This window comes from Pelophylax lessonae (assembly GCF_965119305.1).
Source record: "Pelophylax lessonae genome assembly, chromosome: 4".
Taxonomy (NCBI): Eukaryota; Metazoa; Chordata; class Amphibia; order Anura; family Ranidae; genus Pelophylax; species Pelophylax lessonae.
The window spans coordinates 108,803,789-108,827,351 of NC_138771.1; the positions used below are offsets into that span (position 1 = coordinate 108,803,789).

At 45.3% G+C, this 23,563-nt stretch overlaps 1 protein-coding gene across 7 annotated transcripts in view; it reads left to right on the forward strand.

Moving 5' to 3' along the window:
* Positions 1-23,563, forward strand: part of TJP1 (tight junction protein 1) — a 589,472-nt gene that overhangs the window by 471,072 nt on the left and 94,837 nt on the right. For all 7 annotated transcript variants that reach the window (XM_082253421.1, XM_082253420.1, XM_082253423.1 and 4 more), the window contains 2 exons: positions 21,016-21,118; positions 21,670-21,949. In XM_082253421.1, coding sequence (XP_082109547.1) covers positions 21,016-21,118; positions 21,670-21,949 — 383 coding nt within the window. The remainder of the gene's footprint in view (positions 1-21,015; positions 21,119-21,669; positions 21,950-23,563) is intronic.

Genomic DNA, 23,563 nt, shown 5'->3' on the forward strand with positions numbered 1-23,563 from the left:
TTATTGGTTTTAAAATGTTATTTAATAAACAAACAAACACAACACACTTTTAACAACCCAGCCACTACGGCTCAGGCTGCATAAATAAATATTTTCTGATAAAATTAATAACTTCCAACTAAATGGCCCCATGCACACGGGGCATTAGAAAAAACGTACGTCAAAGTTAGTTCTGACGCCGGAAAAAGCAGCTGTAAAAACGTGCTTTCAGTAGCTTTTTCCATTGGCGTTATTGCACGTTTTGCCACGTTGCTTTTAGCAGCGTTTTTTTTCTTCCATTCAAAATCAATGGTTCCCTATGGGAGCCTATTGATTTGAATGGAGGTCGCACCGCAACACCGCAAGTCGGATCCGACTTGCGGGGACTTGCGCTGTGAGAATCTTGAGGGGGAACTCCACGCCAAAATGGGAAAAAAACGGCGTGGGGGTCCCCCCCCAAGGTTCCAAACCAGGCCCTTCGGGTCTGGTATGGAATTTGAGGGTAGCCCCATGCCGAAAAAACGGCGTGGGGTCCCCCCCAAAATCCATACCAGACCCTTATCCGAGCATGCAGCCCGGCAGGCCAGGAAAGGGGAGGGGACGAGCGAGCGGCCCCATCCCCCCTGGACCACACCAGGCCACATGCCCTCAATATGGGGGGGTGTTGGTGCTTTGGGGCAGGGGGAGCTCTGCACCCCCCACCTCAAAGCACCTTGCCCCCATGTTGATGAGGACAAGGGCCTCATCCCCACAACCCTGGCCGGTGGTTGTGGGGGTCTGCGGGCAGGGGGCTCATCGGAATCTGGAAGCCCCCTTTAACAAGGGGCCCCCCAGATCCCGGACCCCCTCCCTATGTGAATGGGTATGGGGTACACTGTACCCCTACTCATTCACCACATAAAAGGCAGTGTATGGAAATAACGACAAGAGACGTTTTGGTAAGTTTATTAAAAATCTTCATCCGACTCTTCTTGTCTTCTCCTCTCCGGGGTCTTCTCCTCTCCGGGGTCTTCTGCTCTTTTGCTGTCCGCCCTTCTTGTCTTCTCCTCTCCGGGGTCTTCTCCTCTCTGGGGTCTTCTGCTCTTTTGCTGTCCGCCCTTCTTGTCTTCTCCTCTCCGGGGTCTTCTGCTCTTTTGCTGTCCCCTCTTCTTGTGTTCTTCTCTCCGGGGTCTTCTGCTGTCCACTCTTCTTTTCTTCTCCTCTCCGGTCTTTTGCTGTCGGCTCTTCTTCCTCCGGTCCTCCTCCGATGACGTCTCCGCTGATTATGCCTATCTCCGCTCTCTGCAGCTTATTATATAGCCATTAGGGGCGGGGCCTCCCGATGACGTCAACGGGAGGCCCCGCCCCTAATGGCTATGTAATAAGCTGCAGAGAGCGGAGATAGGCATAATCAGCGGAGACGTCGTCGGAGCAGGACCGGAGGAAGAAGAGCCGACAGCCGACAGCAAAAGACCGGAGAGGAGAAGAAAAGAAGAGTGGACAGCAGAAGACCCCGGAGAGAAGAACACAAGAAGAGGGGACAGCAAAAGAGCAGAAGACCCCGGAGAGGAGAAGACCCCGGAGAGGAGAAGACAAGAAGGGCGGACAGCAAAAGAGCAGAAGACCCCGGAGAGGAGAAGACAAGAAGAGTCGGATGAAGATTTTTAATAAACTTACCAAAACGTCTCTTGTCGTTATTTCCATACACTGCCTTTTATGTGGTGAATGAGTAGGGGTACAGTGTACCCCATACCCATTCACATAGGGAGGGGGTCCGGGATCTGGGGGGCCCCTTGTTAAAGGGGGCTTCCAGATTCCGATGAGCCCCCTGCCCGCAGACCTCCACAACCACCGGCCAGGGTTGTGGGGATGAGGCCCTTGTCCTCATCAACATGGGGGCAAGGTGCTTTGAGGTGGGGGGTGCAGAGCTCCCCCTGCCCCAAAGCACCAACACCCCCCCATGTTGAGGGCATGTGGCCTGGTGTGGTCCAGGGGGGGTGGGGCCGCTCGCTCGTCCCCTCCCCTTTCCTGGCCTGCCGGGCTGCATGCTCGGATAAGGGTCTGGTATGGATTTTGGGGGGGACCCCACGCCGTTTTTTCGGCATGGGGCTACCCTCAAATTCCATACCAGACCCGAAGGGCCTGGTTTGGAACCTTGGGGGGGGACCCCCACGCCGTTTTTTTCCATTTTGGCGTGGAGTTCCCCCTCAAGATTCCCACAGCGCAAGTAACTCTGCAAGTCGGATCCGACTTGCGGTGTTGCGGTGCGAACTCCATTCAAATCAATAGGCTCCCATAGGGAACCATTGATTTTGAATGGAAGAAAAAAAAACGTATAACGTGGCTTAACGCACGTTAAGCCACGTTATAGCAAAGTTATTCAGCTTTTAGCAGCGTCAGGCGTTTTTAACGCTGTAACGCTGGTCCTCAGAACGCGCAGGTCGTGGGTTCTTGTTGCAGCTTAAAAACGCCTAGGCCACTTACAGCTCAAAAACGTCTGAGTGTGCATGAGGCCATAGAATAACATGGAGGGGCGTTTTTAGGCTGCAAAAAGAAAACGCCTGACGCTGCTTACAGCGGCGTTAAAAACGTCCCGTGTGCATGGGGCCAATAGATTCGGCCAAAAAACTCATAACTTAGTAAGAAAAGGAAAAAACCGTCCCCCTTTGTTTAAATACAAAGGTGACCCACCACATAACAGTGGCAACAAAGGTGAGGGAGGGATGGGGAACGCCACAGATATGCCTTCTGAGGCGAATGGGCCCCGCTGGGACGACACCCCCTTTTTATAGTCCCCCCGGGCAGTTTCAGAAGCTTCCCTAGCTGTCACGTGCCCCCTGCAGGTGAGACCTGTCACCAAGCCACGTGACCTCCTACCCCACAGCTGGCTACCTCAGGAGAATAGCTTTCCCTTCCCGCCTTTTTCCCTGAGGAAAAATGGAGGGAATCTGTCTGACCTAGCTTTGACCTCCTTCCTGCCACTCTCCCATGAAGAAAAGGGGGCATATCTCTGCCTTCCCTTTTCCTATGATTCTAGTTTTTGAAGCTATCCAGGGCAATTGTAAATTTCTGACTTTTGTAGCTCATCCCAGAGGTGCAAATCTTGTAGGGCATTTTTCTCTTCTGTTATTATGAGGGTGTTCCCTCCATGTTATTGATGTGGTTGATGCTGTTGATTGTGTGGGCTAGTCGATTATAGATGGTACTGTGGCTTCCTATTTTTTTAAGTCTTAAGTGCAGCCAAAACAAATCCAGAAATATCAGGACAAGCAACATAACTTACAGTCAGTAGGATTTGTTCCTTGTGCTGATGCCTCTTGTGTTCGTAGATGTCCTCCTCTGTCCATGTCCCCACCCCCGGCCTAGGGATGCACCGAAATTTCTGCCACCGATATTTTCGGCCGAAAATGCAACTCTCTCATTTCGGCCGATAGGGGGTTAAATATGCCGAAAATGTCAGTCAGTGTCTGTCAGTCAGTCAGTGTCTGTCAGTGTCAGTGTCTCTCAGTCAGTATCAGTGTCAGTCAGTATCAGTGTCAGTCAGTGTGTCAGTGTCTGTCAGTCAGTCAGAGTCAGTCAGTCAGAGTCAGTCAGTCAGAGTCAGTCAGTCAGAGTCAGTCAGTCAGAGTCAGTCAGTCAGAGTCAGTCAGTCAGAGTCAGTCAGTCAGTCAGAGTCAGTCAGTTAGAGTCAGTCAGTCAGTTAGAGTCAGTCAGTCAGTTAGAGTCAGTCAGTCAGTTAGAGTCAGTCAGTCAGAGTCAGTCAGTCAGTCAGAGTCAGTCAGTCAGTCAGAGTCAGTCAGAGTCAGTCAGAGTCAGTCAGAGTCAGTCAGAGTCAGTCAGAGTCAGTCAGAGTCAGTCAGAGTCAGTCAGAGTCAGTCAGAGTCAGTCAGTCAGTCAGAGTCAGTCAGAGTCAGTCAGTCAGCCAGCCAGTCAGTCAGCCAGCCAGTCAGCCAGCCAGTCAGTCAGCCAGTCAGTCAGTCTGTCAGATAACTTATTTAAAATCATTTGGAGAAAAAAGTCATTTTCGGTTTCGGTTTTCGGCCAAGGGCATCCTGAATTTTCGGTTTCGGCCCAGAATTTTCATTTCGGTGCATCCCTACTGCCGGCGCCATAACCTGGTGCGGAGGTTAATAGAACTAAGGGGCTCATCAAGAGGGCCCGACTATGTCTGCCCTTTCCATCTTTCTTTTCTGTTTATAGAATCCATACCACAGCTTCTATGAATGGAGGACAGCAGATGACTGAAAGATCCAACCCTTCTATTCATAGATTGTTTCATTCATAAAAGGTGTAGTATGTCTTCGATGAATTTACAGCCGGCTATTGGGACACTTTATGGTTCTTTATTCCTTGCTCCCCATGTAACATGCCCACTTTACCAGCACCAAGTCAGCTCCATATCATTACATTTCCTCTGCCGTGTTTGACATAAGACATCATGCACTCCTCTGCCATACTTTCTTCTGCTTTAGGTCTCACATATATCCTTGTTCCTAACACCTCAGTCTTTCAATCTCTGCCTTTAAGGCTAATATGCTGAAGTAATCCTTTCACTGTTGTAGATAACATTGGTATTTAGCATGTACTATTTAAGGAAGCAACTGAATGAGGACCAGAAAGGTGTCTGTTTCTCAAAGCGCTGATTCTAGGGTACTTATCCACTTGGCTGTTGTGCTTCTGAACCTTCCATTTTCTTTTTCTGTCCTGGGAAGAACAAGACTGGGCTCTTCTGTCCAGACAGAGGTGGACATCTTTGCATGAAATATTTAGTATCTTGGCAATCCGACTTTATGGAATAATCTTCACTTCACAAAACCACAATAAATTTCATTTTTTAAATTAAACTGGTTTTTAGTTTTTAACCAAAAATAATCTTTTGGAATGCCAGTAAAAGACAACCCAAAAAGGACTGCAAAACAATGGGTTACTGCAGTGCTAACACAATTAGAAAGAATGATGGAATATCCAGTTATGTCTGCAATGTTTACACTGAAATGACAAAAAATAAAAGGTGTATCTTTCACACCTGAGCAGAGCGATTTTCAGGTGCAATTTTTTTTAGCATTTTGCCATGTGTATACAAGTGTTTTTAGCTTATTTAAAGCGTGTAACGTTTTTTCAAGCTAAAGGTATTTTTGATTGAGCCAATGGAAAGCAATAGGGGATAGAATCAGATCTTACAGGCTAAAATAATGTGCAAAATACGTTATTTGTTCCCATTTAAGTCTATGGGGCCAAACATTCCCAAATCTGCCTTAAAAGTAGCTTATGTAGCCTTTGAAACTTCTGACATTGAGCTACAGTGATTGAAATACATAGAATTTTGGATGTTGAGCTAGAAAACACTCAGGTGAGAATGTGGCTTTTATACCTTCTGATTCACTGACCTCAGAGTTGTGCAGATCCGGTGTCCTGGCTTTGCTGTAACCAAGCTTGGTGTATACTTGTTCCTGCTTGGGGACTAACCTAGTTAGGTGTGAATTATCTCTAACCTGGCTTGGTTTATACTTGTTCCTGGTCCTGAATTCGCTCTAAAGCCCGGTACACGCTAGAAGTTATTTTTTATTTTCACCCAAAGGACTGAACGGAAAAAAAATGAAGAGCTCAGGAGGAGCCGCTGTACTAACTATGCTGTGTTAGTGCAGCGATTTCACCACCGAGCTATGCAGAACACAACATGTCAGTGCTGGCTGAGGGCACTGATCGGGTGCTGATCGGCAGACCTTTTCCGGTCATGCCCCTTGGATGCGGCTGGCTTCTGTCGGACTGGCTGTTGTACACACGTTTGTGTACTTGTTTCTTGTCAGTGACTTTGCTGTAACCTAGCTTAGTGTATACTTACTCTTGGTCAGTGTCTCAAAAGTAATGTAGCCAGAGACAACCAGGCAACGATAATTTGTTGGCAGTCAGCTATATCAGCTGTACGTGTTTTTGTAATTGTATTCTCTTGAGTACAGTGATGTGGATTGTATAGGCCTTGCAAACAGGGTAATGTCATTTTTTGATGGGTATTCGGTGGCTATTTCTTTAATAGCTACTGTTCCTTGTCAAGGGTGGAGGTCAGTAGAAGGAACCAGTGAAAGCTGTGGGGGACTTGGGGATTGACACTCTCCACCCTGCTGGTTTCACAGAGGAAAGTATGTACAATATTCTTTTACATGTACTCCTTGCTTGAGGAAATGTAAGATTAAAGCATGGTTACCTTAAAATATATGTAAAGCCATAAAAGTTTTTCTACTTTTTGATATAGTGGGGAAGGACCCCAGATGTTTTTTTAGGACCCGTTCACATCTGGAGTTTTGGAAAAGGACCCATTTATATCTGGAGTTTTGGAAAGGACCCATTTATATCTGGAGTTTTGGAACCTCGGCAGAATTGCTGTGATTCTGCCCATGATCCCAAATCGCACTGCAATAATGGCAAAGCACACTACACACGTTCGGGTGCTATTCATTTTTAATTGCACTTAAACACGGTTTGGTTTTGCTGGGAGGGATTAATTGTGGCAAACTGCAACACGCAATGCTTGGCTCACAGAAAGCTTCTTTTGAGGGACATGCTTTGCTCATTGCGGTTTTCTGCGATTGCCACTTGATTTATTGCTCAACAATCATAGCAAAACTGCTATGCACAGCTTCTGGGCATGCCCAGAAGCTGTGCAGGGATGACGCTGCGGCACCGGAAGTGACGGCGGGGCCGGTGCAGTGCATCGTGGGACCGAAGAAGATGGAAGAGGACACAGAAGAGGATCGCGCTGGCTTCAAGCTGCCCACACCTGAGATGGCAGCGCTGGACAATACATTTTCAAGGTAAGTATTTCTTCTAAAAGGTAATTCAACCCGGGACAGATCAGAGGCTATCCATTGTGGAATGCACTAGCCCTGACTGTCCCGGGGGTATTTTTATTAAAAAAAAAGTTCACTGGGTGGAACTCCGCTTTAAGTCATCATCTTCTACGGAGTATTCTTCTCCATGGTTCCTTGTGAATTTTCAACTAAAGCTTAGGTTTTTTAAAAGTGAACAGTAAAATAAATAGGATAATTAAGACGTATCCCTTCATTTTCTAATGTGGAAGAAATACATTTGTTCCTGTACTTCTGTGTTTGCTGCTGTTCTATTTCCTTATGAATGATTTTGTTGGCAAACTGGCCATTCAGAAAAGGTGCTGACCTTTCACCTGTGTATGTGCATTACACTCTATATTCATGATGGAATTGACTGCAACTGTTATGTTGGATTTAAAGCAGGGATCTCCAAACAGAGGGCCAGTTTACTGTCCTTCAGAAAGGGGGCCGGACTGTGGCCATTGAGAGTACAAAATGTCCCAGCATCAGTGGGAGTAAAAATGTCTTCATTATTGTGTCAGTAGTAGGTATTGTGCCCCATTAGTGGTGTCAGTGGGAGAAATTGTGCCCCATTAGTGGTGTCATTGGGAGAAATTTGGCCCCATTGTTGGTGTCATTGGGAGCAATTCGGCCCCATTGTTGGTGTCATTGGGAGCAATTGTGCCCCATTGTTGGTGTCATTTGGAGAAATTGTTCCCCATTGTTGGCATCATTGGGCGAAATTGTGCCCTATTGTTGTCATTGGGAGAAATTGTGCCCCATTGTTGGTGTCATTGAGAGAAATTGTGCCCTATTGTTGGTGTCATTGGGAGGAATTGGGCCCTATTGTTGGTGTCATTGGGAGAAATTGTGTCTCATCATTTGTGTCATTGGGAGGAATTGTGCCCTTCATTAGTGTCAGTAAATAAAATAGATGCCCCAAGGGCCAGATAAAAGCAAGCAAAGGGCTGAAACTGGCCCCCCCCCCCCCCCCCCCCGGGTCACAGTTGGGAGACCACTAATTTAAAAGCATTTCAGCAGACTTTACCGTGTGTGTATATGTATTTGGATCCCTCTGCCTTGATCTTCTAGATCTGCATTAACTCAGCGTATATCTGATTTATTGCTAGTGCTATCAGTAGAACTTTAATACCTGTATGACTGAAGGACTAGTTTCTGTTTCTGTGTCTGGCTTTCCTTGGTTTTCATGTTTTAAGGAATGTTTTCAAACTGCTCTTTCCCTTTACTTGTCAAGCTTGATTCTTCATTGCATGCTGTTGGCATATCATACTACTTTAGATGAGGGCTAGGCAGAATAGAAGAAAGCAACATTTTCCCAATAGTAAAGTAAATTTTCAGATGTCCACTGTTTATCTATGGAGCCTGCGGCAACAGACAGACACAAGTCTAATGAAACAGTATGCTGCATGACGGCTGCAGCTCTGTGACATTATTTCGGCCATTATTTCTGTGGGCATGCGGCGCCTCCTAGAACTATGTGCTTCACATTCTCTTTGCTGGCTTTCCTCTTCCATCTGCTCAGATTTCAGCTAGTGGTTTTGCAATTACACTTTATGCCGCCTACGTTCAGCTTAAACTTTAAAGCAGGGTTCCCTTTGCAGTTGAAAGTAAAGCAGTGTAAACCTGTAAAGAAAAAAAATTGTGCTTAAAAGTAAAGGTGTTATTGTGTAATTCATACATATGCAGTTCACACTTGGTTTTATTTTAACTGCATTAGCATGGCTAGCTGAAAATGTATGAACACTACATTAACACCTTTTGAAACAGAAGATACTTTGTGTTTTTAATGGCTCAGTTTACCTATTTGTAGCTTTTATAGAGCATGCAACATGTTTAAAATATGCTTTAAGTAAAAAAGATTTTTCTCTTTCGTTCATTGACGGACACAGCACTTCATCTTCATGGCCGTAGGGTTATGCTGCCTCCTACAGGAGTTGAACACTAGGCAAAGAAAAGCTTAAGCACGCCTATGGGGCAGTCCCTGGGGGTATTCTCCCACTTCCTGCTATAGGTATTCAGTTTTTTTCTGCCTAGTCAGGAGAAAGGACCTAGTTCCTCGCTGGGATCTTTGGTCCTAGCTATTTTTTTCTTTTTAAATGGAATTATTTCCTTCTTTTATTATTTTGTTCCTGTGAGAATCCACTATCAAGTGCCAAACTGGATAATCTAGATCCTTAGGGTCCCCCTAGTCCGGCCAGTGAGCGTGTGCAGACTGCCTAGCCCACTGAACGGGGGCTGGCCTGCGAGTTAAATGTCTCGCGAGGGCAGATATGAACTGGCTTCGACCTGAGTCGCAGTGTTTCTTCCTAGCTGACATCACCCACATTACGATGGAGCGGTGCCCACCCTGTTCCTACTGGTAAGTAGCTGTTCCCCCTCTACCACTGGCGGGTTTTGGGGCGAACCTGGGCCCCTCCTGGAGATGGTCGGCCATGTTTGAGTAGCCTTATCGGCCATTTTTCTATAGTTTCCCATTGAAAATAGCGGCAACCATGTTTTTGGATCTCAGATGAGCAGTGATTCGGCAGTGGGAATTCCTCGGCCTCTAGTGCGAATAGCCAGACATGTCTTTTACTGATCGCTGCACGCTGTGCAGAAGCTTACTATGAGCTATCCAGTGGTGGTGAGTGCTTTGCTGGGCCTTGTGGGACGGACAGCGCAGTAGGTGTCCCTTTACAGTGTGTTTTTACACTTGTGGTTCAGATTCCCTCTCCATTCATGGAGTCACTGAAACACGTTTCACCATCTGATCCACTCTGAAGATGCTGGGCCCTCCGGGACCCCACAACTGGCTGAACTGACGACGATCCTAGAGTTCTTGGTGTCCAAAGTGGAATCGGCTGCAGCGGATGCCAGCTACCCTTTTGGGGTCTGCATCCACACACCCCGCATGCTCCGATAGTGAGGATAATTCCTCTGTTCGTCTGGCCACACATGAAAAGGCGCTAGTGGATGCACTGATTGTATCGGTGTGGGAAACTTTACATTTGGAAGATGCAGCATCAGAGGCACGGGTCCCACAAGTCCTTCAAAGCGGCAAGGGTGTTCCCCTTTCTCGCCGCCTTTGACAATATTGTCTCCAAACAGTGGGGGTCCCCCAAAATGCACCTTTGCAATGCGGTACCCTTATGAGGAATCCCTCATTAAAAAATGAACAGTACCTCCTGTAGTGGACTTTCCGGTTTCCAGGTTGAATAAAGCCATGGTAATTCCGGTAGAATAGTCTCCTGTCTTCTCTGATCCGGCTGATGAGAGGTTGAAGGCCTTGACCCGCCATATGTTCACTGTGGCTGGGTCTGCACTTAGGCATGTGTTTGCCATTACTCTGGTGTCACAAGCTTTGACTAAATAGGCAAAAGTTTTATGTGGGGACCTGGAGGAGAAACGGCTCCCTCCTGAGTTTGTGAAGCTGGCGGATCAATTGGTCCAAGGGCTACAGTTCGTCTTTGACGCCTTCAGGGCCTCCAATGGGGGTTCCAAGAAGTCTTGGTCGGGCAAACCAAGAGCAGGGTCTGCCAGGCCTGCATACAAAAACTCCTCCGCATGAAGGGGCGCCCCCCATCTGTATCGGGGGGCATCTTCGCTGTTTTCCGGACCCGTGGACCTTCCTAATACAGGACAAGGGGGTATACGAAGTTGTTGGATCCGGCTACAAAATTGGGTTTCTATCATACCCACCGGCAAGGTTCTTTCCTTCCAACCTGCACTTCTCCCCAGATTGCTTACAGGATCTCTATGGAGCAGTGCAAGAATTGTTGTCTCAAGGAGTAATTGTCCCAGTTCCAATGTTGGAATGCTTTCAAGGTTTCTATTCAAACCTGTTTACGGTTCCCTGGAAGAAGGGCAAGGTGCGACCCATTTCTGGACCTCAAGGTGCAGAACTGCTTTCTGCGGGTGCAGAAGTTTTGAATGGAGTCCATTCGCCTGGTGGTAGCATCCCTACATCGGGGGGGCTTTCTCCCATCTATCGACATCAAGGACGCTTACCTTCACTTCTCCATTTTTATCGCCCATCAGCACTTTCTCCGCTTTGCCGTGGGCCGGAAGCATTATCAGTTTGTAGTGTTACCGTTTGATCGCGCCTCTGCTCCTCGGGTCTTTAAAAAAATGTTGGCTCCAGTTCTAGCATTGCTGCGTCAGCGGGGGATCGCTATACTGGCGTACCTGGACGATCTGCTCTAGCGAGCAGAGTCATTGACTGCCCTGTTGGCCAATTTGGAAATCACACTGCAAATGCTGAGAGAGTTTGGTTGGATTCTGAATCTTCAGAAGTCTGCTCTGGTCCCATCCACGAGCCTGGAATATTTGGGACTGACTCTGGATTTGGCCTCGGCCAGAGTGTTTCTTCCTCTGGCAAAACTTCAGAAGTTGCAGATTTGGCTTCTGCTGTCCAGCAGACGGTCATCTCTTCGAACTTGCATGCAGGTGCTGGGCCTGATGGTGTCCTAGCTTCGAGGTGGTTCCTTTTGCACAGTTCCACTTGAGATCTCTGCAAAAGGAGATTCTGGTGAAGTGGAGCAAGTATCCTCAGTCTCTGGACAATCTGATCATGTTGACCCGGAGAACAAGGGGGTCCCTGGTTTGGTGGCTTCGTTCTCTGGCACTTCTTCAGCGAAAATCCTTCTTCCCCTGTACTTCACGGTTGTCACCACGAATGCCAGCCTATCCGGGTGGAGAGGCGTACTCAGCATGGATTGAGCCCAATGGGTCTGGACTCTGGAGGAGTCCAGGCTACGGATCAATGTACTGGAGCTCTGAGCAATCAGACTTTGCCTGGATCATTGGAAAGTTCGTCTCCAGGGTTGTCCTGTACAGATTTGATCGGACAATGGAACAGCCGTGGCCTATGTCAATCACCAAGGAGCATGAGAAGTGTTCTGGCGCTCGGGAATTAGCCGACATTCTAAGGTGGGCAGATTGGTTTGTTCCAGCCCTCTCTGCTGTACACATTCCAGGGGTGGAAAATTGGTAGGCGAACTATCTCAGTCGACAGGCGTTGGACCAGGGAGAATGGTCACTTCATCTGGAGGTGTTCAGTCAGTTGTGTCTCCGGTGGGGGACTCCCGAGGTGGACCTGTTGACCTCTCGCCTCAACAGGAAAGTTCAGAGGTTTGTGACAGTCTCGGGACCCTCTATCCAACGCCACAGACATCCTAGTTGCTTCCTGGGGTCATTATAGTCTGATATATATAGGCCTTTCCTCCTCTCAAGCTTCTGCAGCGGCTCCTGCGCAGGATCGAGGCAGAAGAGATTCCAGTCATTCTAGTGGCTCCAGACTGGCCTAAGCAGGCTGATGTGGTATGGCTGGTCGCCGATGTTCCTTGGAGACTCTCTCTCAGGGAAGATCTGCTGTCTCAAGGACCGATCTTCTATCCTGCTTTACAGTTGCTGGCTTTGACAGCCTGGCTGTTGAAAGTCAGGTGCTGAAGGATAGAGGGCTGTCTGATTCGGTGATTCCTACGCTTTTTAAAAGCTAGAAAATCTACTTCATAAAGATTTACCATCGTACGTGGAAGATGTACATTGCGTTGTGTGAATCTCTTGGGGTTCACCCTCGCTTCTTTTCAGCGACTCGGATCTTGGCTTACCTCCAGCGAGGGGTCAAGCAACGTTTGGCCTTGAGTACCATCAAGGGTCAGGTCTCGGCCTTGGTGTTTTTTTTTTTTTCAACGTCCGTTGGCCTAACGCTCCTTGGTGTGTACTTTTATCCAGGGAGTGAGACACTTGGCTCCCCCGGTGTGGTCTCCAATTGCCGTGAGACCTCAATTTGGTGTTGACAGTTCTTCAGGCGTCAGTGGTGCAAGTTAGCAAAGTGGCCACTTGGTGGTCTGTGCACACATTCACAAAGTTTTATAAAGTGGATGTGTTGGCATCTGCGGATGCTTCTTTTGGCCGCAAAGTTTGCAGGCTGCTGTTTAGAGGATTGTCCTCTTTTGAGGGTACATTTTTCAGGTGAGCTCCAGTTGTTCTCATTTGAGCTCCATGTTACCTGGTTGGCTGTGTTTATCCTTTGGGAAGTTTATCTGCTGTTCCCACCCCTCATGTTTGACACTGCTTTGGGATGTCCCTACAGTCATGGAGATGAAGAGCTGTTTGTCAATGAACGAAAGAGAAAATTGGATTTTTGACCTACCGTAAAATCCATTTCTCTGATGTTCATTGACGGGCACAGCACCCGCCCTTCTTTTTGGAGTTGGGTTTTTTTCTTCTGACCCTGCTTGTTACAAAACTGAATACCTATACCAGGAAGTGAGAGTATACCCACAGGGACTGCCCCATAAGCAGACTCAAGCTTTTCTCTGCCTAGTGTCCTACTCCTGTAGGGGGCAGCATAACCCTACGGTCATGAAGATGAAGAGCTGTCCTCGTGAATTAACACCAGAGAAATGGATTTTATGGTAAGTCAAAAATCCCATTATTTTTCCCCCATTATCTTCTTTTTTTTATAATATTAGTGATACTAAACACACATTAATTTACATTGTCCTTTCTATTTCTGTATGTGGATGATTGGCACTGTAATTTTATTTTAATAAAAAAAAACAATTGAGGTAGCAATTTTCTAATCGATATACAGCTGTCACATGACCCAGATCTTCTGCCTGTCTGCAGGGAAACATAAGCAGGAGGATCTTCTAGTCCTCTGCAGCTGGTCACATGTCCAAAAAATAATAAAAAAGCAGCCTTTGGAATACAGAGTAAAATAAATAACATCAATAAACTGATTTAAACTGGCATACAAATACATGTTTGAAAGAAGATATTTATTATTTTGTGGAAATAACATGGCGTGGGAGGATTTCTGCATTGTCACACCCCTCCAGACTGTGTCTTCAAATCAGAGGGAGATGAAGCCACCATTGATCTACATATAATATCCCACACCCCGTAGTGTTTAGTGGTGAGCAGGCAATCATTCACCACTGTTTAAACTCCCACATGCATGTAATACACCATTTATTGATCGCTTTTTATTATGTGGTTTAGCGACACTTTAAGGTGTAATTGTAATATTGTAGATTAGTCATGTACTTTGTCAATTACTCATTTGGTCCTCAGATGTCAGTAACCTTTTCTTGGATCATATAGCTGTTTACCTTTTGAAGCCCTATTATACTATTATACTGAGGACCGCTACATATAGGCTGTACACGTAAGTGATTGCTTGTTAGGAGAGCTTATGTTACTTGAGAAACTAAGATACTATATTTGTCCTCTTTGTCGCTGTGTTTAACTGGTCTTGAAAGAGATGGACAACGTAACATTACTTGTACTTGGTCTTGAACTCTACACAATCTTGTGCTCAGCGTTGGCAGAGGTAACACAGGGTCAGATTTCCTGCTGGGTTTTAACTGGTTTCCCATGGGGAGGTCTTGGCACACCACCTGTCCAACCATGACAGCGAAAGTCTGTGTGAACTGAACTTCTTGGTTACCTCCTTTGGAATGCATTGTCCATAAGGATAATCCAGTAAAGGCTAGGGACATCCTGCTCACACAAACCTCTGGTTGTCATTGGCGGCCCAGAGGTCTGTTACGAAGAACATCATCAAAGGCACATTGGGGAATCCAACCCTTCCTCCCTACAAAGAAAAAAAAAAGGCTATTGTACCACTTATATTTTTAATCCCAGTGGTAAAAAGATTAAAGTGGTTCTAAAACGGGAGTTTTTTTTACCTTAATAAATCTCTGCATTAAGGTAAAAACCTTCTGTGTTCAGCTCCCCCAAGTCCCCGCTAAATACCTGAGTCACATCTTGATCCAGTGTTGTGCTCAAGAGCAGAAGCTCTCTCCTGGATCTGGAGGCATTGGCCCCTGCTGCGATCAATCACAGCCTGTGAGGAGATTACAGGGATGGGACCGATGTTTGTGTCAATGCCTAGCTTGGAATCAAGCCCACTCAAGTGCCCCCATAGCAAGCAGATTGCCATGGGGCACTCAGAAGTGGAGAGGAGCAGAGAGCACCGGCGTGGGACCCAAAAGAGGAGAATTGGGCTGCTCTGTGCAAAACCATTGCACAAAGCAGGTAAGTATGACATATTTGTTATTAACCACTTTACGCCCGTCATATAGCAAAATGACGGCCGGGAAGATGTTGCTCTCTCCTGACTGGCCGTCATATAATGCCCAGCAGGATATAATGCCCAGCAAGTGGTAAAAAACAATAATAAAAAAAACAAAAAATACTATTACAACTAGGGCTGCAACGAACGATTACTTTCATAATCGATTAGTTGGCCAAATATTGTTTCGATTAATCAGATAATAACCTTAAAATGTGGTGTGTAATTTAGTTAACCTGCTGCCATCCGCGCTACAGCCTATATACGGCTGCAGCGCGGACTTGAATTTTCCGGAGGCCGTTTTTAAACGGCCTCCCAGAAAGACTCTCCCCGCACGCTCCCGCGAGCGCGCAACGGGGAGAATCTGTGTCGGCCGTGTCCCTTGGACACAGCCAAACACAGATCGTGGTGAATGGCCAATCACAGCGGCCATTCACCACGTGATCAAGCCGTCCAATGAGAGATGATCTCATATGTAAACATATGAGATCATCTCTCATCGCCGGCGCTCCTTCCTCACACAGAGCCTGCAGTGTAAGGAAGGAGGGGGGGCCTCACAGCGCCGGGGACACACAGCAATGTAATCAGGGCACTGATCACCAGTGCCCTGATTACTAGAGGTAAAACACATACACAAATTGCCCCCCCCATCAGTGCCCACAGTGCCCCCCATCAATGCCCACAATCAGTGCCCATAGTGCTGCCAGTCAGTGCCCATCAGTGCCTGCTCATCTAGGCACTGATGAGCACTGACTGGCAGCACTATGGGCACTGAGTGTGGGCACTGATGGTGCTGCCCATCAGTGCTCATCAGTGTCCATCAATGCCATCCGCCAGTGCCCATCAGTGCCGCCCGTCAGTGCCGCCTCTCAGTGCCCAGCAGTGCCACCTCTCAGTGCCACCTCTCAGTGCTTATCAGTGCCGCCTATCAGTGCTTATCAGTGCCGCCTATCAGTGCTCATCAGTGCGGCATATTAGTGCCACCTCATCAGTGCCCATAAGTGCCACCTCATCAGTGCCCATAAGTGCCACCTCATCAGTGCCCATCAGTGCAGCCTATCAGTGCCCATCAGTGCCGCCTCATCAGCGCACATCAGTGAAGGAGAAAATTTTATTTTCAAAATTTACTCACAGAAAATAAGAAAAACTTTTTTTTTTTTTTCAAAATTTTCTGTCTTTTTTCTTTTTTTTTGTGAAAAATAAAAAACCCAGAGATGGTTAAATACCACCAAATGAAAGCTCTATTTGTGTGAAAAAAATGATAAAAATTTCATATGGGTACAGTGTAGCATGACCGCGCAATTGTCAGTCAAAGTGTGACAGCACTGAAACCTGAAAGTTGGCCTGGATGGGAAGGGTGTTTAAGTGCACAGAAGGCAAGTGGTTAATATGTAAAGTTTAAAAAAAAAAAAAAAGGCTATTTATTCTTCTATATTTATTTGCAGTGGTAAATATAAAATACTAACTATATGGTTAGGGAGCAAAATCGAATCCACTCTGAGAATAACAGACAGAAGAGATGTATTGTATATACTATAAGAGGTTGAATATGGTAAATATATACAGACTCAAAGATCAAATTTTTGTTTTAACCACTTAAGGTCCGCCCACCCTATATATTCTGTGGCAAGGCGGCCCTTAAGCGCAAACTCATGTATATGTACAGAATTTTGCTTTAAGGCTCTAGGGGGCGTGCTTGCGCTGCCGTAGCCGTGATCACAGCGGGAGCAAGTTCACAGGACCAGCGGCCGCGATTGCCGCCAGCCTCCCGCAATTGTTAAATAGACTGACAGAACAGCCGTCTGCCTATGTAAACAAGACAGACGGCTGTTCTGTCATACAGGAAGGGAGAGATCTTGTGTTCCTAGTAATCAGGAACACAGATCTCTCTCTTACTGCAGTCAGTCCATTCCCCCTACAGTTAGAAAGAAAGAACTCCCTATGAGAGCACACTCAAGCCCTTGATTGCCCCTGATGTTAACCCCTTCCCTGACCGTGTCATTTATACAGTAACAGTGCATATTATTTAGCACCTATCACTGTATTAGTGTCACTGGTCCCCAAAAACTATCACTTAGTGTCAGATTTGTCTGCCGCAATGTCGCAGTCCCACTAAAAATCGCTGATCGCTGCCTATACTAATAAAAACAATTTAAAAAGTCCATAATTCTATCCCATAGTTTGTGAACGCTATAACTTTTATGCAAACCAATCAATATACGCTTTTTGGGATTTTTTTTTTTTTTTTATTTTACCAAAAATTTGTAGCAGAATACAAATTGGCCTAAACTGATAAAGAAATTTTAGATTTTTTAAAAATATTTTTATTGGGAATCTTTTATAGCACAAAATAAAAAAAAAATATTTTTTTCAAAATTGTCGCTCTTTTTTTTTGTTTATAGTGCAAAAAATAAAAACCCCAGAGGTGATCAAATACCGTTAAAAGAAAGCTCTATTTGTGGGGAAAAAAGGACATCAATTTTATTTGGGTACAGCGTCGCACGACCGCGCAATTGTCAGTTAAAGCAATGCAGTGCTGTATCGCAAAAAATGGCCTGGCCATCAAGGGGTAAAACCTTCCGGGGCTGAAGTGGTTAAAGAAAAAAAAGGAAAGACCGTTGCCGCTTTTTCATACAGAACTGTAATATATTCTGTATTACAGATACCCTTGTCATAGACAGGTGGCTTGATAAAAACTCCCTGTGCCTGCTGTTATGCTGGCCATACAAAAACAATGCCTTCATTTTAGGTTTGTTCGATTTCCTAATCGTTAGTGGGTTCAAATCGACGTTTGTTTTTGACCACAGTGATGGGAAAATTCAAAGGAGCAGATTAGAAAACTTCTTGGTCAAAGGAATTTTCAGACACTGTATGTGGTTTTCATTCAGAAATGACATTCCTTTTAAAACCACTGTTCGCCACCCTGACATTACCTCCTGCTCTTTACCAACTTCACTTTCTTATCTGGAACAAGGTGGACAAACCATTGCTATCCCACACTCTACAGGGAGGTACATTGACCCCACTGTCACAATTGATAAGGTCTCGCCACGCTCACGCCAGAGTTGGAATACTCCCAACTCTGCCATTACATTGCTGCCCTGACGCGGCCACTCACTGAGTTTGAAAACCTACTGACCCAACCTGACAGACCAATGCACCCCCTATCTCACATATACCAAATCCTACTAAAGATTGCCCTACCACAAGACTCTCCATTTATGGCTAAATGGGAACAAGAACTTAATTGCCGTAGTAGCAACTTCAACTGGCATAAAATACTGACATTTACCCATAAGACCTTTATTTCTTCTAGAGCACAAGAGCCCAACTATAAGATCCTGGCCAGATGGTATCGATGCCCTACTACTTTACTCAAAATAAACCCACTCATCCCGAATACTTGCTGTTGCTGGAGATGCTTAGGGGCTCCAGGTACCATGTCACATATCTGGCACTCCTGCCCTCTAATAATCCCCGTTCTGGGACAAAATACTTTGACTCTATCATTACTTAATCGGGGACAAAATTGATAACTCCCCACTAATCACGATGCTCTCCATGTTACCCGATTCCTTCAAGCAAAGTAAAAAGGGCCTCCTTCGACACTTTTTGACGGCAGCACGAGCTGTCATTGCTAGGGCTTGGCGGAAAACACAGCCCCCATCCTTTGTGGATTGGGCCAGCGAAATGGACTCCATATGCCATTTGGAGAGATTGATTTCCTGGTACGCGGGCAAAACTGACGAATATACTGTGTCCTGGTCAGTCTGGAATCACTTTCCATATTCCCCTGAATTGACTTCCTACCTATCACCTTTTTGGTACAATAATTATTCATACTGTCCTTCTTTTCAAACTGCACAGGATACTTCCCATTAACAACGCCTGGCTCTCATATTCCCTTTCACTCTTCTTTTCTTTCTCTCTCCCCCCCCCCTTTTTTTTTTAATTCCTTTTCCTACTCCCCTTTTCTGATACTTACCGTCCTGCGGCCTCAATGCCCGGGATATCAACATTCTGTTATACATTTACTGTATGGTGCTTAATAGAATTAATGGGTACTAATCGCGCTAAGCTCCTAAAATCGTAAGCAGACACTTAAAGTGTGACAAACGCGTAATAAAAATAATGTAAAGGTAAGCTGCGCTAAGCAGTAGAAAGTATCGCCATATTAACAGTGAAAATTATGTGAAAAATTATACCAAATATATGAAATTGTAAACAACAGAGAGTCACAAAGCATACACCTAATATATATAAATGTGCTCCCAAAAGTTGATTTTAGAAGTCCAAATCATAAATATCATAAGAAAAAAGTCTGTGTAAAGTGCTTATGTGAAAAAAATCCTTGTGTGAGAAATGATGAATCACTTTTGTATCTGGAAGAAGGCCACTAGATGTACAAACTTCTTACCAGAGTGTAGCAAATCAAGTGCCCAGTTCAAGAGTGAATTCCTCCGAATCCAAAGCAGGACCAACTCATACAAGAATACTCCTCTGGAGACAGGGAAGACTCAGTGCATGAAAAATAAAATGACAGATCCCATAGCATAATACTGCATATATAGCTATTGTACCAACAATGAGTATACACCTAAGTGCAGTCCACTAGGAGAAAGGGTGCTGTCAGAGGAAAGCCTCCACCAACAATGCAGACTGCTTACCAGACATGCAGTGTGTTAAACCAAAAAAGTGTTAAAAGGAAATGGTGACCATCCCCCATATGCACGATCTGCTTACCAGATACACATAAATAAGTGCAGATATTAGAGTATCCTTAGGAGTGGCCAGGAGTGTGACCACCTAAATCCAACCAGACAACAGTCAGAAGGAAGACCACCACTGACACCACTGCTGCTTACCAGAAATAAATAGTAAGGAGCATGCCTTATTATTAGCATAGCATGCCGCTGCAAGATGCTGTGGTAGCCATGCTGGTCCAGTATGCCTTCAATTTTGAATAAATCCCCAACAGTGTCACCAGCAAAGCACCCCCACACCATCACACCTCCTCCTCCATGCTTCACGGTGGGAACCAGGCATGTAGAGTCCATCCGTCGAACAAAGACACGGTGGTTGGAACCAAAGATCTCAAATTTGGACTCATCAGACCAAAGCACAGATTTCCACTGGTCTAATGTCCATTCCTTGTGTTCTTTAGCCCAAACAAGTCTCTTCTGCTTGTTGCCTTTCTTTAGCAGTGGTTTCCTAGCAGATTTTCTACCGTGAAGGCCTGATTCACACAGTCTCCTCTTAACAGTTGTTCTAGAGATGGGTCTGCTGCTAGAACTCCGTGTGCCATTGACCTGGTCTCTAATCTGAGCTGCTGTTAACCTGCGATTTCTGAGGCTGGTGACTCTGATGAACTTATCCTCCGCAGCAGAGGTGACTCTTGGTCTTCCTTTCCTGGGGCAGTCCGCATGTGAGCCAGTTTCTTTGTAGCGCTTGATGGTTTTTGTGACTGTAGTTCCTCTGGACAATGGCTGTAGCCGGCTCCGGAGCACAGTGCTGTGTGTAGAGCGATCTTCTCTCTCCCGCTACTTACCGAGAAATGCCACGCTCTGCCCGCCGCTCGGCAATTTATACCCCTCAAGACACGCCCCTCTCCACTGATAATGCCCACCGATAAACTGATCTCGCCCACCGCTGTACTGATACGCCCTCCGCGCCACCGATCACGCCCATCGCTTTACTGGGCACGCCTACTAACCCTCTTCCCTGACGCCATTCTCTCGCCCGGCCGCCCGAAGTCTCTGCGCTCCAAGTCCCAACGGCTGTCCATGGGGCACATGCGCAGTAGCGCAATCCCACGGACATGGGGACTGGACGCAGAGACACTTGGACTTTATTATATTAGATTATGTGCCAGTACGCATGTTCACCATACATAGGTAACAGTTGACATGTTGGCCTATACGAACACTGTGCTTAGGAACCACTAAATAGAGTTTTTGCAAAGACAGGAACAGTGAGTACTGATTATGAGCACTGCAATATACATTTGTTACATGACTGTACCGACTGTTAGACAAGCTAGGTATGGTTGCAGTATATACTTTTCTGTTAGAAAGCCCTTTCTAAAAAATATTTAACATTCAATTTAAACTGTATATTCAAACATTAATACTTTCTGTATTGTCTTTGCAGGGAAAATGACCGTGTTGCAATGGTCAATGGAGTGTCCATGGATAATGTTGAGCATGCGTTTGCTGTTCAACAATTGAGAAAGAGTGGTAAAAATGCCAAAATTGTAAGTTATTTGTTTTTTTTATTAATACTATGTCTATTTTTTTTTTTACCTTATGCTATGTGTCCTAACTCCAGCCTGCCAGACAGTCCAAGATTAATTTAGGCCTTTCCTGAAAAGCTTTCTAGAAATATTCTGCTTTTTAAGTAGATGCTGCTTTTATGGGTCAGATATTGATTGTTGGTAATTAATGTGGTTGCTTTAAACTTGGCACTTTAAAGATTAAAATGTATATTATGTTAGTGTCACATATTTTAGCTTGGCATCCATACATCCAGTGTTTAAGCCAATTCATAAATTCTACATCATTTTATCCATTGTTCAGAGTTGGGCACCCTGACAGCATTTTTATGAGACTGGTTTTGTGGCTCTTGATCTGAATTATGCATGATCAGCATTTTCCTTGAAACAAATTGCTCAACATGCCTAATTAATCTTTCCTCGTATTTTTTGCACAGCGGCTGCTGGAATACTAGTAATCATATTACAATTCAGCTTCTTATGTTATTAAACCTGGCATCTTATCTTAACCATTCCCATCAAACCCTTTCCAGACTATACGACGGAAGAAAAAAGTTCAGCTTCCTGTGGTTCGCCCTGACCCAGAGCCAGTATCTGAAAATGAGGAGGACAGTTACGAGGATGAGGTGCCTGACCAGAGAAGTGCCCACAGTGGCCCTGGTGCCAGTAGGAGGAGTGAGAAGAGCTGGGTAAGGGACAGAAGTGCCAGCAGAGAAAGAAGTTTGTCGCCTAGATCAGACAGAAGATCTGTCGCTTCCAGTCAACCTCCAAAACCTTCCAAAGTGACCTTGGTGAAATCTAGAAAAAATGAAGGTATGTTATATTCGTGGTACTTTTAAGGCTTGCTTCACACGGGCGTACTATAGCGTATGTCTGTGCTCACACAAGGATGCACAGAGGTTCCTTGCATCCCCGTGCAGTCCCATTCATGTCAACTGGGATGCAGAGGCTGCATGGACACAGCTGCTGTGCCTATTTTGACGGCCTTGTGGGTATACGGCCCCAAGCGCACACTGTCTGCATTCACACGGCTGTCAAATTGGGAGCATGCAGCTGATGACTCCAAATTAACATGAATGGGATTTCCTACATGGGAATGCACAGAACACCTGTGAACAGGGCCCTCGCATGAGCATATGCTATAGTGCGCCCTTGTGAATGAGGCCTAATTCAGCAGCACATACATTGGGAAAAATAAGTATTAACGCGTCACCATTTTTCTAGGTAAATATATTTCTAAAGGTGCTATTGACATTACATTTTTACCACATGTCGATAACAACCCATGTAATCCATACATACAAAGAAACCAAACAAATAAGTTCACAAATTAGGTTATGTGTAATAAAATGGAACGACACAGGGAAAAAGTATTGAACACACTATCTGATATTTATTTAATACTTGGTAAAAAATCTTTTGTTGGTAATGACAGCTTCAAGACACCTCCTGTATGGAGAAACTAGTTGCATGCATTGCACAGGTATGATCTTGGCCTATTCTTCCAAACAAATCGTCTTCAAATCTTAAAGGTTCCATGGGCCTCTTCTATGAACTCTGATCTTTAGTTCTTTCCATAGATTTTCTATTGGATTCAAGTCAAATGACTGGCTGGGCCATTCTATCAGCTTTATTTTCTTTCTTTGAAACCAACAGAGTTTCCTTGGCTTTGTGTTTGGGATCACTATCTTGCTGAAATGTCCACCCTCGTTCCATCTTCATTATCCTGGTAGATGGCAGCAGATTTTTATCAAGAATGTCTTGGTACATTTTTCCATTTATTCATCCTTCCTTCACTGATATGACGTTTGCCAGCACCGTATGCTAAGAAATAGCCCCACAATATGATGTTTCCACCTCCAAACTTCACTGTTGGTATGGTGCTTTTGGGGTTATGTGCAGTGCCATTTGACCTCGAAACATGATGTGTAATATGGCATCTAAGAGTTAGATTTTGGTCTCATCTGACCAGACTATATTCTCCCAGTATTTCACAGGCTTGTCTAAATGTTGTGCAGCAAACTTTAAACAAGCCTCAACATGCTTTTTCTTCTGCGATGGAGTCTTGCGTGGTGCATAGAGGCCATGGCGGTTGAGTGCATTACTTATTGGTTTCTTTGAAACAATTGTATATGCTAATTCCAGGTGTTTCTGAAGCTCTCCACAGTCCTTGGGTCCTTGACAACTCTTTGATAATTATTTTCACTCCTGTCAGGAATCTTGCAAGGAGCACCTGGTCATAGGCGGTTTATGATGAAATGATGTTCTTTCCACTTCCAATTTATTGCCCCAACAGTGCTCACAGGAACATTCAGAAGTTTAGAAATCCTTCAGTAACCAATGTGATCAGTTTGTTTTGCAACACAAAGGTTGCAAAGGTCTTGAGAGAGCTCTTTGCTTTTGCCCATCATGACATGTTTTTTATGT